Raw genomic sequence first — 14,345 nt, 5'->3', positions numbered from 1 at the left:
GCAACACTGAATGTACCCTTACACTGTACACACCTTATCTGTACACCAGAGGGTGCTGGAGACCTCAGGGTTATCTGCACACTGCAGGTAACCCAGTATAAAAAGGAACTTACAGCTTGTTGTCGGCACCCAGAAGCTGCAAATAAAGGACTACAGGGCTACACAGTTTAAGTATCATACCCTGCCTCGTTGAGTCATTACTAAAGGTGCCTACATACGCTGCAGAACTCACTTCAGGAGTGGAAGCAAGTCTTCCTTGATTCCGAGGGACTGCCTATGATGATGGGCAACGACCCGTTTTCGCCCCAGAGCGTAAATTCAGTGGCATCCCACGAGCGATGTCTGTGCCAGCCTCGTGGGTCACGAACCAGGCTTCAGTCTGCTCATGGGGCGAAAATTAAAGGGGTGATGCGATGCTGACAAATTAAAAAATGGCCGACCTTGCCCTCTTGAAATCGCGGGGTCCGTGCACTCCGCTTCTGTGCCGGGCTGCTGCGACATCACCCTGCTGCCCAGTGGTGTAGTGGTGGCCCCTTCGCCCTGATGCAGGGTTCGCAGTGTGCCCTCCTCTTTAATGGAAGGGGAGGGCCCTCTGCTCCCGTCAGTGCTATTGGCTCTCCGTATAGTGCTGGAAAATTTCCACGGTTAGCGCCCCTGACCCGTCCCCGAAAGAAAGTAGATCACGTGACATTGCGCTCCATTTCCTCTCGGGGGCGGTAAGCCCAATTTAGCTGCCGGGACGGGACTTGGTGCCTGGCGCAGGAAGTCCTGACTCACAGCTGATATCGTTCCCAATTGGGATGCTACTGAATTTCGCTCCCAAAGTCTGATTTTATTACATAGGATTCAAGGATTTTTAGTTATCTTTTGAAGATTTTATTCCCCCATTCCATCCATTTTTTTCTGTGAAAGCCAGATGTTTCGCTAATGAGGAAACATTAAAAGAAGAGAAATAAAGAGAAAGAACAGTGGAAAGAAATAAAAACGCAAGCAGCAAAGATGGAGAGCCTGAACAGAATCCGAGTAAGAAAAGCAAGCTGCACACGTCACGAGTCAGGCTTTGGTAGACTGTCATCATCATCAAAGACGGTCCCTCGAAACGAGGATGACTTGCTTCCACGCCAAAAAAAGGATAAGATCACAGGTGTTCCAATGAAGGACCTAAAATTCCAGGTCCTGAACTACATCCTGAAGGGTGGAAGATGCCTGTGCGTGGATTTTTTTAACGTGTGGTGGCCGTTGCACACCAGCCACCACACGGGCTTGACAGAGCTAGGTCTTGGTCCAGTGGCAAGGATTAACCAAGACGACTGGAGACCTGCTCTGCTGCATGGACCTAGTGCGAACACATCGCAGTGTGGGCTGGCCTGTGCTTCCCCTGGGCCCCTGGTCCTGAACTCACGCCTCTCCTGGGCCCCGATCACATCCCTCCACAATCTCTCGCCGCTCCTTCGCCCCGACCTCGTCGCTCATGATGTATCTGCCCACGCTCCAATCACCGACCTGGACCTTGATGACGTCACTCTTCGCTGCCATCGCAGCTCGTGCTGCTCCTTGTTGATCCTGGGCCGCTGCTCGCCGCTCCTTTTATGGCCCCGACCTGCCGCTAGTGTTCTCCCGCAGGTCGGGGCCTCGACGGGTAACCTTACCCAAAGATTAAATGGGGGAAAAGTAAAGACTGTATAATGCAAATTAATGACCTCTCCTTGGGTGCATAATGAAATGCAATCATCAGAGGCAAAGGCCTCATGCCTCTGAACTATAAAATGGAGGAGCAGTGGGCTTGTTAGACATCACTGTGGTCCCATTAGCTGAGCAGGGAAAGAAGGAAGCAGACTCGTTGGGTGCATCATTGAGGTTGTGGGAAGCAAGAGCAGAAAAATGCATAGGACTGAGCTATTCTACATTTGTGGAGGGAAAGCGAAGCCAGGGAAACAAAAACGCAGTGTAGGAACATTCGGTATTGGTGAAGTGGGGCCAGGAATAAACGATAAACAATAGAACAGAATGCTGCAATGACAGTTGCAAAGTTGGAAAGTACTATGCAGTAATAAACAACAGAGTTCAGGTGAGAGTTTAGGGGACAGAGAGAGTACAAGTGGTAAGTCTGCAGCTGCTGTGACATACCTATTTAATTTTGCGGTGAGGTGGGATAAAGCCAAGAGAGGAAAGTGAATCTTGGACAACTGGAAGAGGCAGAAGCAGAGTGGGACTCGGCAGAGAAAAGTGTGGCAGAGATAATGGAGGGCTGGAGTGCCTGCACTGCCAAGGGCTGCCGAAAAGGCCAATGTAGCGTGAGAGCAGCCAAGGAAGACAACCAGCACAAGTGTGTGATCAAGGCAGACACGCAACAACCAAACAAGTCACCATATTATCAGAGGATCTGTGTACAAAAGTTGCTTAGAAACATAGAAACATAGAAAATAGGTGCAGGAGCAGGCCATTCGGCCCTTCGAGCCTGCACCACCATTTAATATGATCATGATGGGTTAGTACAGATCTAGAAATAAGGAGCTAAGGATACTGAACTACGTTTGTTGTGAAGTGTCAGCATATATGATATTCTGTAAAATAAACTGCACTCAGAGTGCATTTAGACTGTAAAAACATCTTGGTGTAAGACAATCCAGAACCACTTCTTAATGAAGCTATTACTCTTTAACATTATCACCACATGGTTCTTGACCAGCAGGTAATTAAGAATATCATTAGTTTCATGGAGTGGGTAAGTGAATGAAGATGATGATCTCTTGAACAGGTAAGAAGCCTGGGCTCAGATTCCACTCCCAAATGTCTGTCCAAACCATTTCTGCTTTTGTAGGATGTGCTGTATTTGGTACCTTACTTTTGACAAGACATATTCAGGTGATAGACAAGTTGAAACATATGCCCAATTTTTCTTGGATCTTTGACACTCTAAAACTTATGGGAAATTGTTAAAATCGAATTCAAAAAATTTGATAGAACATGTCTTTGGTGATTGTCCAATGGCACACAAATTGTAAGTACTACAAGGCTGGACTTTTGTGCAGCATAAAAATTAGTGTACAGAGCAAGTCCAGTAGTATGGGACTGAATAAAGCATAAGATTTTGGCCCTAATATCATTCATCCCAGCATCTGGGAATGTTCATTTCGTAAGCCCTATGGACAAAAAAAGACAAGATTGGGTTTTGTCTCTTTTACATTGCTGTGGGATATTTGGGAATTCTTCAGAAATTAGTCCTAGGAAAAGCCTGGGAAGCCACTTTTATGAGTTGGGAAGGGTTATTCCCACTTTTTGGCCTCATTTTCCCATTGGGCAGTAAGGGTATATATTCCTGATTGTACAGAAGCATTGAGATACTGAGCTCAAGGGAATATCTAGTACAGGTTCAACATTTGTAACAGCGTTATTATCATTTTGCAGCTCTTGCACATTTTGAAATATAACCTGTTGGAAAATTGTCAATAGTGCATTTAGAGTGAGGAGCGGGCAAAAGGCCAAGTTGCCTGCTGTTTCATGCTGGTGCCACTGGCCATGCAGACTGGAAAATCTGTAATCATCACAGGCAGTCCCTCGAAATCGAGGAAGACAAGCTTCCGCTCTAAAAGTGAGTTCTCAGGTGACTGTACAGTCCAATACGGGAATTACAGCCTCTGTCACAGGTGGGAAAGACAGTTGTTAAAGGAAAGGGTGGGTGGGAGTCTGGTTTGCCGCATGCTCCTTCCGCTGCCTGCGCTTGTTTTCTGCATGCTCTCGACGACGAGACTCGAGGTGTTCAGCACCCTCCCGGATGCTCTTCCTCCACTTAGGGCGGTCTTTGGCCAGGGACTCCCAGGTGTCGGTGAGGATGTTGCACTTTATCAAGGAGGCTTTGAGGGTGTCCTGGAAATGTTTCCTCTGCCCACCTGGGATCGCCTGCTGTGTAGGAGTTCCGAGTAGAGCACTTGCTTTGGGAGTCTTGTGTCGGGCATGCGGACAATGTGGCCCGCCCAACGGAACTGGTCGAGTGTGGTCAGTGCTTCGAAGCTGGATATGTTGGCCTGATCGAGAACACTGACGTTGGTGCGTCTATCCTCCCAGTGGATTTGCAGGATCTTGCGGAGACAATGTTGGTGGTATTTCTCCAGTGATTTGAGGTGTCTACTGTATATGGTCCACGTCTCTGAGCCGTACAGGAGGCGATCTGCAATACTCAGTTCCTAACTGAGTTGGACTGAGGATCGCCATGCTTTGAAATTGTAAAAAGGTGTTCTCTTCCGCTTTTTGTCCAAACTAGACGCAGAAAACAATTTGTATTGATTTGTAAGCTGGCAAACAATAACCATTTCGAGTTGATGGCTACTTAAAGTATTTTGTTTAATTTTTTTGTACAGAAAAAGCATCACACCAGATTACTTATGTACCTTATAAAATTAATAAGAAAACAAAAATTAATTATGTCTCTAATAGGGAAACATCTGAGATTATAGGCGATGAGAGGCATGGTGATTACAAGATGATGGAAAAGATATTTTCATGGGCCAGACAAAGAATCCATTGATCTGAAATAAATGAGAATTAGAAATCTGACTATTGCTTTTGCACCCAACTATTCAATAATACAAAACCAGAAAATATGTCAAGGATATTTTTTGAAGATTAGATTGCACTAGTAACGGTTTTTCCTTATGGTAGTTTGGCACAAGACATTTTCAGGTGGGAGATCAGCCTATTGTTAAGGTTCTGCTGTTTCTGTGCATATAATTACAGAATGATATTACATCTGAAGAGGCAACTTGGTAATGGACTAGTCTAGAGAGGTGTTCTATATGCAACACACATGGTGTGACTGTCTAGTACTTGTGGTTAAGCAAGCTCTTGATTGCCACTTTTTGGTCCATTTTCTAGATATGGATAAGGGAGTGAGATTTGGGATTTGAGGATATTTCGGATTTGGACTTCAAAGTCCAATATGGTAAATGTTGAAGAGGGATTTATTAGTATTCACAGGCACTCTCTCAAGACTGCACACAGACAGGTCAAATCAACAAGAATCACTCAAACTGGTTACAGACCAACAGATGACATCAGTGAGATAGCATTCTGTCCCAAGAAGATTTTGTCCAAGAAGACAAAGCAGAATGATGTTTCATTGTCCAAACCCTCTATTTTTGCTGACTCAGATGATAAGATCTTGGAGCGATGTGATCGGGGCCCAGGAGAGGCGCGAGTTCGGGGCCCAGAAGAGGTGAGGGCCCAGGGGCAGCACGGGCCATCCCACACTGTGATATGTGTGCGCTCAGTCCGTGCAGCAGAGCTGGTCTCCAGTTGTCTAGGGTAATCCTTGCCACTGGACCAAGATCCAGTTCTGTCAAGCCCGTGTGGTGGCTGGTGTGCAACAGCCACCACACGTTAAAAAAAATCCACGCACAGGCATCTTCTATCCTTCAAGATTTAGTTCGAGTCCTGGAATTTCATTGAAACACCTGTGAACTTTTTGACGTGGAAGTAAGTCATCCTCGACTCGAGGGACTGCCTATGATGGATAGCATCTTGACCATGTTCACTAAAGAAGCACTGTCAGGAATTTCGAAATTGCAGGATAGAAATTACTGTTACGTAAGGAGGGATCAATTTATGAGCACCATGACTGAAGCTGTTGAACAGGTTACATTTTTGAGATTGTTAAACATAGAGAAAATATAAAATTCTTGCCACTCTCTTAAAATGTACTGAGCCTCAGTCCCCAGCTATATTTCTGCCCATCGCATATAAATTAGCAACAATTATTAGTATGCACATAAACTACCAGGGCTGTTTCTTTCAGATTTTAGTTCTGAACAGTCGGTGCTTCTTGGTGAATGTAGACCCCAATTTACATGTGTTAATCTGTCTGAGGGAGGACCAACTTCACAATAATGTAATATTTGTGTCAATTCAAGGTGTGACAAAAACAAATCATGTTTCCCCTTCCCCCCTTTGATTGGGTAATTGCACATATACAGTGCGGCATTTGGCCTTATTCCTTTATTTAAATTCATTCTACATAAATTGCCATATTTGCAGTGCAATGGCAAAAGTTGGGCATTTCCAGGCTTTTGGACTTCGAGTGTTGACAAAACTTTTAAAATATTACCTGCACAAGATGTAATACAAGTACCTTATTTGAACTTTATTGTTACACCCTGGCAGGATGGAGCTAAATTAGGCCCAGATTTTCCAATTGGCAATATGCAATATAAAATGGCTAACCTGGTGCTAAAATAATGCTGGTTGGAAAATCTTGGTGTCATTGTCTACCATTTATCCTCACTGTTTTCCTCTTTTCATAATGCCAATGCTAATCTCTAACCACTGTCACAATATCACTGAGCTCCTGGGACAACGGAATCTTAACTTCTAAACTTCTTTAATCTTTGAGACTGAGGCATTCTAACTTTCTGCTTTGGTGTTGTATACAGAATAAATCATTGTACTGTATGCTTGTATTACTAAATTTTTGCTTTTAAATACCATGAAGAAATAAGGCTGCATTTCCTCTGCTGTAAACCCATGTTTGTTCACTGGACCAACAGACAAAGGTTTAGCTGGAACGAACGGTATTGCTTGTCGCAGACGAGGTTGTTTGGCACATTTGGTGGTGATGGTAGAGTTTGGATAAATTGGCAGTCCCCCACAACACAGTGGATACCTCACCACTATTTGACTTGGTGCGATTTTTATTCCTGCTTTAAACTTTAAAGCAATGATTTGTCACAGCGATGTTCTAATAATGTATGCGAAGCCTTTTGGATTGACTGTTGACCTTATCTCAGTGAGATCGTTTATTTTATAAAACATAGGATTACATAGGATATACGGCACAGAAACAAGCCATTTGGCCCAACCAGTCCATGCCGGCGTTTATGCTCCACTCGCGTGTCCTCCTGTCTTTCCTCATCTAAATCTATCAGCATAACCCTCTATTCCCTTCACCCGCATATGCTTATCTAACCGCCCCTTAAATGCATCGAGGCTATTCACTTCAACCACTCTCTGTGGTAGTGAGTTCCACATTCTCACCACTCTTTGGTTAAAGAAGTTGCTTCTGAATTCCCGATTATACTGACTATCTTGTATTGAAAAAAATGGGAGCAGCACCGTTGGAAGTGTTGAAATCAATGTTTTGAAAATTCCTTTTGTTTAAAATACAAAGTTTTACGAGCAAATCTCCTGTGACATTGTCCAATGAGTTGGAGAAATGCAAGATTAGAGATATTAAGCCAAGCAGTACTATCAGGGACATAAGGCCCAAATTTAGCCCTCCGGTTTTTTCGGCGCATCTCCGAGTCCCCCGCCGACATTTTACCTCAGAAGCAGCGCCAAAAAAAATCCTTGCGATCATGGCCGATTCTCGGGCCGTCTGTGGAGCTGGCGTGCCGCAGAAGAAAGAGAGGGGGGCAAATCAGCACCGGGATCTCTGCACATGCACGCTAGAGTCTGTGCGCATGTGCAGTAGCTCCTGGCAGGCCGTTTCAGCAAACATGCGCTGCAGGCTGTGTGAGAGGGGCCAGAGCACGCCGTCCCTAGCCCTGGTCGAATGGGCTCCTTCATCGGTGGTCCGCTGCATTCCCTAAGGTAGGAGTTCTATTTTTTATTTGTTATTTACTGATTGATTTTGGTGCTTTAGCTGCAGGGTTCCTTCTATTTTTTTATTTGTTATTCATTGATTGCTTATTTCTTTGGTCTTGGTGCTTTAAGGGCAGGGTTCCTTCTATTTTATTTATTAATGAATTGCTTATTACTTTTTGTGCTTTGTTTGGTGCTTGGTGGTGCTTTAAATGTAGTTACTTGCGCGATTCCTTAACTGTAAGTAAAGTCTTTCTGTGTGGACAAAACTGGACACATACGCTGCCCTAAGTTAGTTTAATACAACTTTTTTCTGGCCAAATTGGCATAAATGGTGTAAAGTGGCTGGGAACGCCCCCTTTTGAAAAAAAAACTGACCTAATAAAAAACCTAACTAACTCACTTACACTGGTGCAAATTAAATGGCCATATTTGCAACTAAAAAAATACACCAGAAAAATTAATTAACATAAAAAAAAAACGGTGCAACTCATGGGGAAATTTGGGCCCATTGATTTATCAGCATTGGAGGAAGCCAATGGCAATAATGTGATTGATCTCAGGATCCAACAAAGGGGTTTCCCAAGACCTGGAAGCACTGGAAGGGGGTCTTGTGGGCCGGGGGTGCTATGGAGACGGGTTCTTGGAACAGTCGACAAATTACGGGATCTGGGGACACGAGGAGAGGAATTTTGGGATGGAGACCATTGAGGAGCGAGGTTCCAGAGTAATTGAACAATGGGCGACATTCTGCAATCAAGTAATACTGGGAATATGCTGTAATGGATCTGTGCACACTGACGGTGAGTCCTAATATGTGGGGGGTACGAGGGTACTGGAGAAGGGGGTCATGAGATCTAGTTGTAATAAGGAGGATGCGTCTGTGGAGCAAAGTATGGCAGAATTGGGGATTTCTCAAACCTGGCAGTATTTAGTCGGGGTAAGGTCTAGCAGATATTTGGGGGAAAAGGCCAAGAGAACGGGACTCAAACTGCCATTTCCCCTTTCAGGTTATAAGGCCCCAACTATCACCACATTCCCACTTGTCAGCCTTCACCCCCTGCCCTGTCTGCAACCCCTTTTGTGCCTTCAGAGAAGGCAATAAATCACACACAAGGCTATTAAGAACATAAGAACATAACAAATAGGAGCAGGATTAGACCATTTGGCCCCTCGAGCCTGCTTCTCCATTCAATAAGATTATGGCTGATCTGATCTTGGCCTCAACTCCACTTTCCTGCACTCTCCCCATTGAATGGGTAAATCTGTAATTTATGAAATGTGTATTCTTTGTTCTTGGTTTAAAATCTAATAATTGGACATTACAAATATTAATTATTGCAAAAAAAATTGGCAGATTAAAAATGTTTTGAGTGATTCGATTGGTTCATGAACCAAAGGTGAAAGTTGCTAATATAAATGTTTACATTTCAATATTAAATATGACCACAATTTGTGACAATAAGAAGTAAAGTTTGTGGAAAAGAAGTATATGCAAGATTTTTACTATATATAGATAACACCAGTAGTTATCCACTTCCACATAGGTTCAAATGCAGGTCTATCAATTGTACTGATGATACTAAATTGTACATTACATTGTGGAGATATGTTCCCATTTCACATCACCAGTATAATTTGCACAACTCAGAGCATTACAATGTTCATCAACGCTGAGAACTGCTACTTTATGCAGTTACTGATGTGTGATAGAAAACGTGACTATTTGGAAAAGTAATTATTATAGTGCAAAATATTTCAACAGATTTCCAGTGTTTTTTTAACCTCAGTAGGTTATCATGCAGTGACATGCACTAAACGAATCTCTGGAACCTATTTATATTTACATGATGCTTCCATCTAAAATGGATGCAAAAAAAAGGACAAGACTGTATAAACAGCGTGCTAAAGAGTTGCTCATTTTACCGTGCCACGTGGTTAATCACTGGTGCAAAGTTTGTTGGCCCATAAAGCTGGACTGTCTTGAGGCTCCGGTGATATGCTTCCAGAATTCCTTCGATACCATTACAATATGGGTTGTCAGGGTTACCATTCTGCAAGATTTTCAAAGGAAATAAAATACAATTGGAGATTGCGGAGAAGCACACATTCTTTTCTGATAACTGTTTGAAAACTAAGGGCAGGTTTCTGTACTTACGTAAAATTACTATTTTCCATTTAGTTATTTTAATCACATATTCACCCCTTTTTTGCCACAGATCTACCTCACAGCTTGGTCGATATTTCAACTCCTACACTATTTCATTATAGAGTCTAATAATAGTCTTTACTACCATTGCTGAAAGGCCACTGAGCATTACTAAATTAAAAAAAAACAGTGAATGGTGAATTTGAATTGAAATTTGGCACTACAGCGTATTACGTCATTGAGTTCGACCTCCTGTGTTTGAATGACATTTTGTGATTAAGCTGATTTTAAAGCAGTGAAATGTATTTGTGTCACATCGAATTTGCATCTTGAAATAACAAGTCTGGAAAATAAATGAACTCAAGTAAAGGTTTTCTACATACACAAATTACCATTACAATTTTTTTTTTATTAGAGGATTTATATTATTGAATCTATCTGCTATATATGCACATGTGCAATAGTAGCCATTTAGCATATGTTGTGTCATAAATATTAGATGAGAAACTTCTAACAATCTATTGTGGAAAAAAGAGCCTTACTACTGCAGGCCCTGTGATGAATTAAACGGCATACGAATGCTTTCCTTTATTAGCCGAGGTATTGAATATAAGAGCAGGGAAGGTATGCTAGAATTGCACACAACAGTAGTTAGGCCACAGCTTGAGTACTGCGTACAGTTCTGGTCATCACATTACAGGAAAGATGTGTTCGCACTTGAGAGGGTGCAGAGGAGATTTACGAGGATCTTGCCAGGACTGGAAAATGTTAGCTTTGAGGAAAGATTGGATAGGCTGGGGTTGTTTTCTTTGGAACAAAGGAGGTGGAGGGGAGATTTAATTGAGGTATATAAAATTGAGGGGGCCTAGATAGAGTGGATAGGAAGGACCTATTTCCCTTAGCCGAGGCGTCAATAACCAGGGGGCTTAGATTTAAAGTAGTTGGTAGAAGGATTAGAGGGGAGATGAGGAAAAATAATTTCACCCAGAGGGTGGTGGGGGTCTGGAACTCACTGCCTGAAAGGGTGGTAGAGGCAGAAACCCTCATCACATTTAAAAAGTACTTGGATGTGCACTTAAAGAGCCGTAACCTGCAGGGCTACAGACCTAGTGCTGGAAGGTGAGATTAGACTGGGTAGCTGTTTTTCGACCAAGATGGACACAATGGGTCGAATAACCTCCTTCTGTGTGGTAATTTTCTATGATTCTATGTTTTCTATGAAAACGCCCGACATCAGAAAATGAATACATTTATCCTCCATTTCTACTTTCAATTCAAAGGGCATCAGGAAACTACAAGATCAAAAAACAGATTCTACAATAATAAAAATGTTTTTAAGTGAAAATGCACCAAGCAGCATATATTTCTGATCAGAGACACTTGAAAGCAAATCGAAGGATTCGATTTAAGACATCATAAAAACTTCTTATTTGGGCTGTTAAGAAACATAGAAGAACTTGAATTTATATAACATCTTTTCATGCCCTCAGAACAATGTGTTTCAGAGACAATGGAAAAAAAATTAAATTGTTGTCAGTATTGTCACGCAAATACAGCAGCCAATTTGAGTACAATAGGTCACTGAGTAGCAATGTGATGAATTTGCAGTTATTGTTTTTGCTGATGATGGTTAAGGGATAAATGTTGGTCTGGGAATGGATCTCCAGATGGGCCCCACATCTGACACTATGTGGGCTGGAATGCATGCTTTCATCCAGCATGTTGGCTTCCCAACAGAACTGAGGCCAGGGCCAAGGAAGCTCCCAGTTTGGAAATCCCTCTCCCATCAACGTCCCCTCTGAGGCAGGAGTGGCAACTGCCTCCCAGGAAACCACGACTTAGCATATCAGGGTCCCAGCCTCTGCCGCACTATTGGAGGATTTACTATTTAATTATTTTTATGAATGCTGTAATAAAAAAAGTAAAAGGACTTCCAACAAAAGTACACTTGGAATTGTCATTAGCTAATGTGAAAACTTAATCAGCAGCTAAAAGGAAAATGAAATTGGATTCAGTCTCCCTAAAGAAATCTTAAGGGTTTCGGTTCATTGTAGCATTGTTAATCTGAATAAAAATTGCAGGAAGAGAATCTTGCTATCCTAATTGTCAAAATTATCAATGGAATTTCCCTTCAGTATGACATAAAATAATGGCTGTGTCTTAGGAACAGTATCAGTAACTAAACTATGGAAATATTCCCTTTTTCTCTCCCCCATTCTTAATTGAGTTTATTTTCTCATCATATTCTCCAGATGAGAATGTGCATAAGTGACCTACTCTCAGGTTTTTCTCAGTGTCAATCTTAAACCTGCAGCTAGGAAGTAAGCAACAGCATGAAGGAGTAACGCAGCTTTCTGATTTTCTTTTTCACCATGTGGAGAAGTACATCGCCTTCTGCAACTTCATGATGTCCCAAAGCGCTTTGCATCCAATTAAGTATTTTTGAAGTGTAGTCACTGTTGTAATGTAGGGGAACACAGCAGCCAATTTTCACAGCAGCCAGTTCCCACAAACAGCAATGTGATACTGAGCAGGTCATATGGTTTAGGTGTTGGTTAAGGGATAAAGGGCCCAATTTTGGCCATGACTTGCATCAATGTTTTTGGAGTAAGTTGTTTTTTCTGCCGTAAGTTAAAAAATGCCATTTTCTCCAAAAAATTTGCTCCAGAGTAAGTCAGTTAGGTACGATTTTTTTTAGTTACGTTTTTTTTTCCAAAAGAGGGCGTTCCCAGACACTTACGCCAGTTTTGCCCATTGCTGCCACTTTGGCCAGCTAAAACTTACTCCAAATCACCTTAGGTCAGCGTATGTGGCCAGCTCTGAAAAACCTTGCGGGCAGTTAAGAAATCGGCGCAGGTTAGCACCAAGACTTACAAATCAGCACATTTAAAGCACAAGACTTACAAATCACTAAACAAACCACAAAAAGTAACAAGCAATCAATAACAAATAAAAAATAGAAGTCCTATCTTTATGCCAGAATCAAGTTTTTTTTTAAAGTTACCCCCCCCCCCCCATCAAAACACTCTTTCTCTTCCCCCCCAAACATTCTTTCTCCCCCCTCCCCCCCCATTCCCCCGCCCACCCCCCCACCAACCAAAACTCTCCTTCTCACCTCCCCCACTGCCCCTAATCAAAACTCTCAAGCACAATCATCAATGAATAAAAAAAAAAACTGAAGTCTTGCCTTGGCCCGGGAACTCAGCAGGACGGCCGGCTGGCGTGGGAGGCCGCTCGGCCGGGATAGGGTGCGGAGATTTTGGGGCGTCCCTTCGGCCGGAGATAGGGGCTGCGAGCATCGGGTCCTGCTCACAGCCCGCAGGACATGCTGGGAGGGCAGGAGCATGCGCGCAAACTTCACTGCGTATGCGCCGGCACTGTTTTCGGCGCTGGCTTGTTGCTCCGCCCCCCACTTCACAATGCATGCCACGCTGGGACTCGGGAGACTCGGAAGAGCGGCAGGATGGGGCGACTTTTTTCCGGCGCCGTTTCCAGCGCGGAAAGTCGGCGCACTTAAGTTAAGTGTGCCGAAAAAAGAGGTTGGGCAAAACTGAGCCCAACTATTGGCCAGGACACCTCCAAAATAGTGTCTTGGGACCTTTGATGTTCACCTGAGAGGGGAAATGGGGGCCTCTGTTTCACGGCACATCTGAAGGACAGCACCTCCGACAGTGCAGCACTCCCTCAGCACTGCACTGACGTGTCAGCCTTGATTTATGTGTTCAAGTCCCTGGAGTGGGACTTGAACCCACAACCTTATGACCCAGAGATGAGTGTGCTACCCACTGAGCCACAGCTGACACACTGTAGAAGATGTAGGAGATCAGGCATGATTTTATTGACTGGCAGAGCAGGCTCGCGGGGCCACATGGCCTACTCCTGCTCCTATTTCTTATGTTATGTTGTTAGTTCTCGCCATTGCATGCTAGCACTTCCGTGCATTGCATGACCCCATCCGTTCCCATCAATATGTCGCATTTGTTTCTTTATACTACATCCTACATAACAAAACTAGCTTATCAAAATATTTTACCAAAGCAAATTCATGTGAAACTCTTCCATCAGGAGGCAGTTTAGCTCCAAACCCCAAAGCTGGGAACATCTTATCACTGTCATAGTCCTGAATGATTTCCCCCACTGCTTTCAGCGCCATTGCATATGCATTCATCTGGTAGGGGTTCATATAGTGTAGCGATGTGGACTGAGACGGATTTCCTGATGAAGCAAATAAAAGTAACAATCTATTAAAAATTAGTGATGTACAGTTACTTATGTTTCGGTGGTTGTTAGGTCGGTGATTTAATTATATCGATGAAAATATACCAAATTGTATCAATATTAATAAAGTAGCATCTTTAACTCTTATTTGGACAGATTTTTCTGTGATCCCTGTGCCAGGCTGCCAGTCAGATGCAGTGAACCCAAGAGCATCGTGCCCGGCCAGACTTCAACATGCCGGATTCACAGGTTCAGGTCACTTGCTTGGTGTGGTGTGCCCCGACTCAGGGCTGTAAGCTGGCATAGCCTATCACCTGGGACAGGCAAGTTTGCCATTGAGCTCTGTACCCAGACTCTCTTAATCGGAGAGGGCCTGAGCGAAGGGACTAAGGCTCATTTCTTCTGG

At 43.3% G+C, this 14,345-nt stretch overlaps 1 protein-coding gene across 2 annotated transcripts in view; it reads right to left on the bottom strand.

The window, feature by feature from the left end:
- LOC139228246 (copine-8-like) overlaps positions 1-14,345 on the bottom strand; it is a 781,549-nt gene that overhangs the window by 81,659 nt on the left and 685,545 nt on the right. For both annotated transcript variants that reach the window (XM_070859423.1, XM_070859422.1), the window contains exons 15-16: positions 13,755-13,936; positions 9,499-9,626 (exon numbers count right to left, since the gene is read on the bottom strand). In XM_070859423.1, the coding sequence (XP_070715524.1) occupies positions 9,499-9,626; positions 13,755-13,936 (310 nt within the window). The remainder of the gene's footprint in view (positions 1-9,498; positions 9,627-13,754; positions 13,937-14,345) is intronic.

Source organism: Pristiophorus japonicus, chromosome 17 (genome assembly GCF_044704955.1).
Source record: "Pristiophorus japonicus isolate sPriJap1 chromosome 17, sPriJap1.hap1, whole genome shotgun sequence".
In the NCBI taxonomy this organism is placed as follows: Eukaryota; Metazoa; Chordata; class Chondrichthyes; family Pristiophoridae; genus Pristiophorus; species Pristiophorus japonicus.
This window is presented reverse-complemented; position numbering and strand designations above follow the sequence as displayed.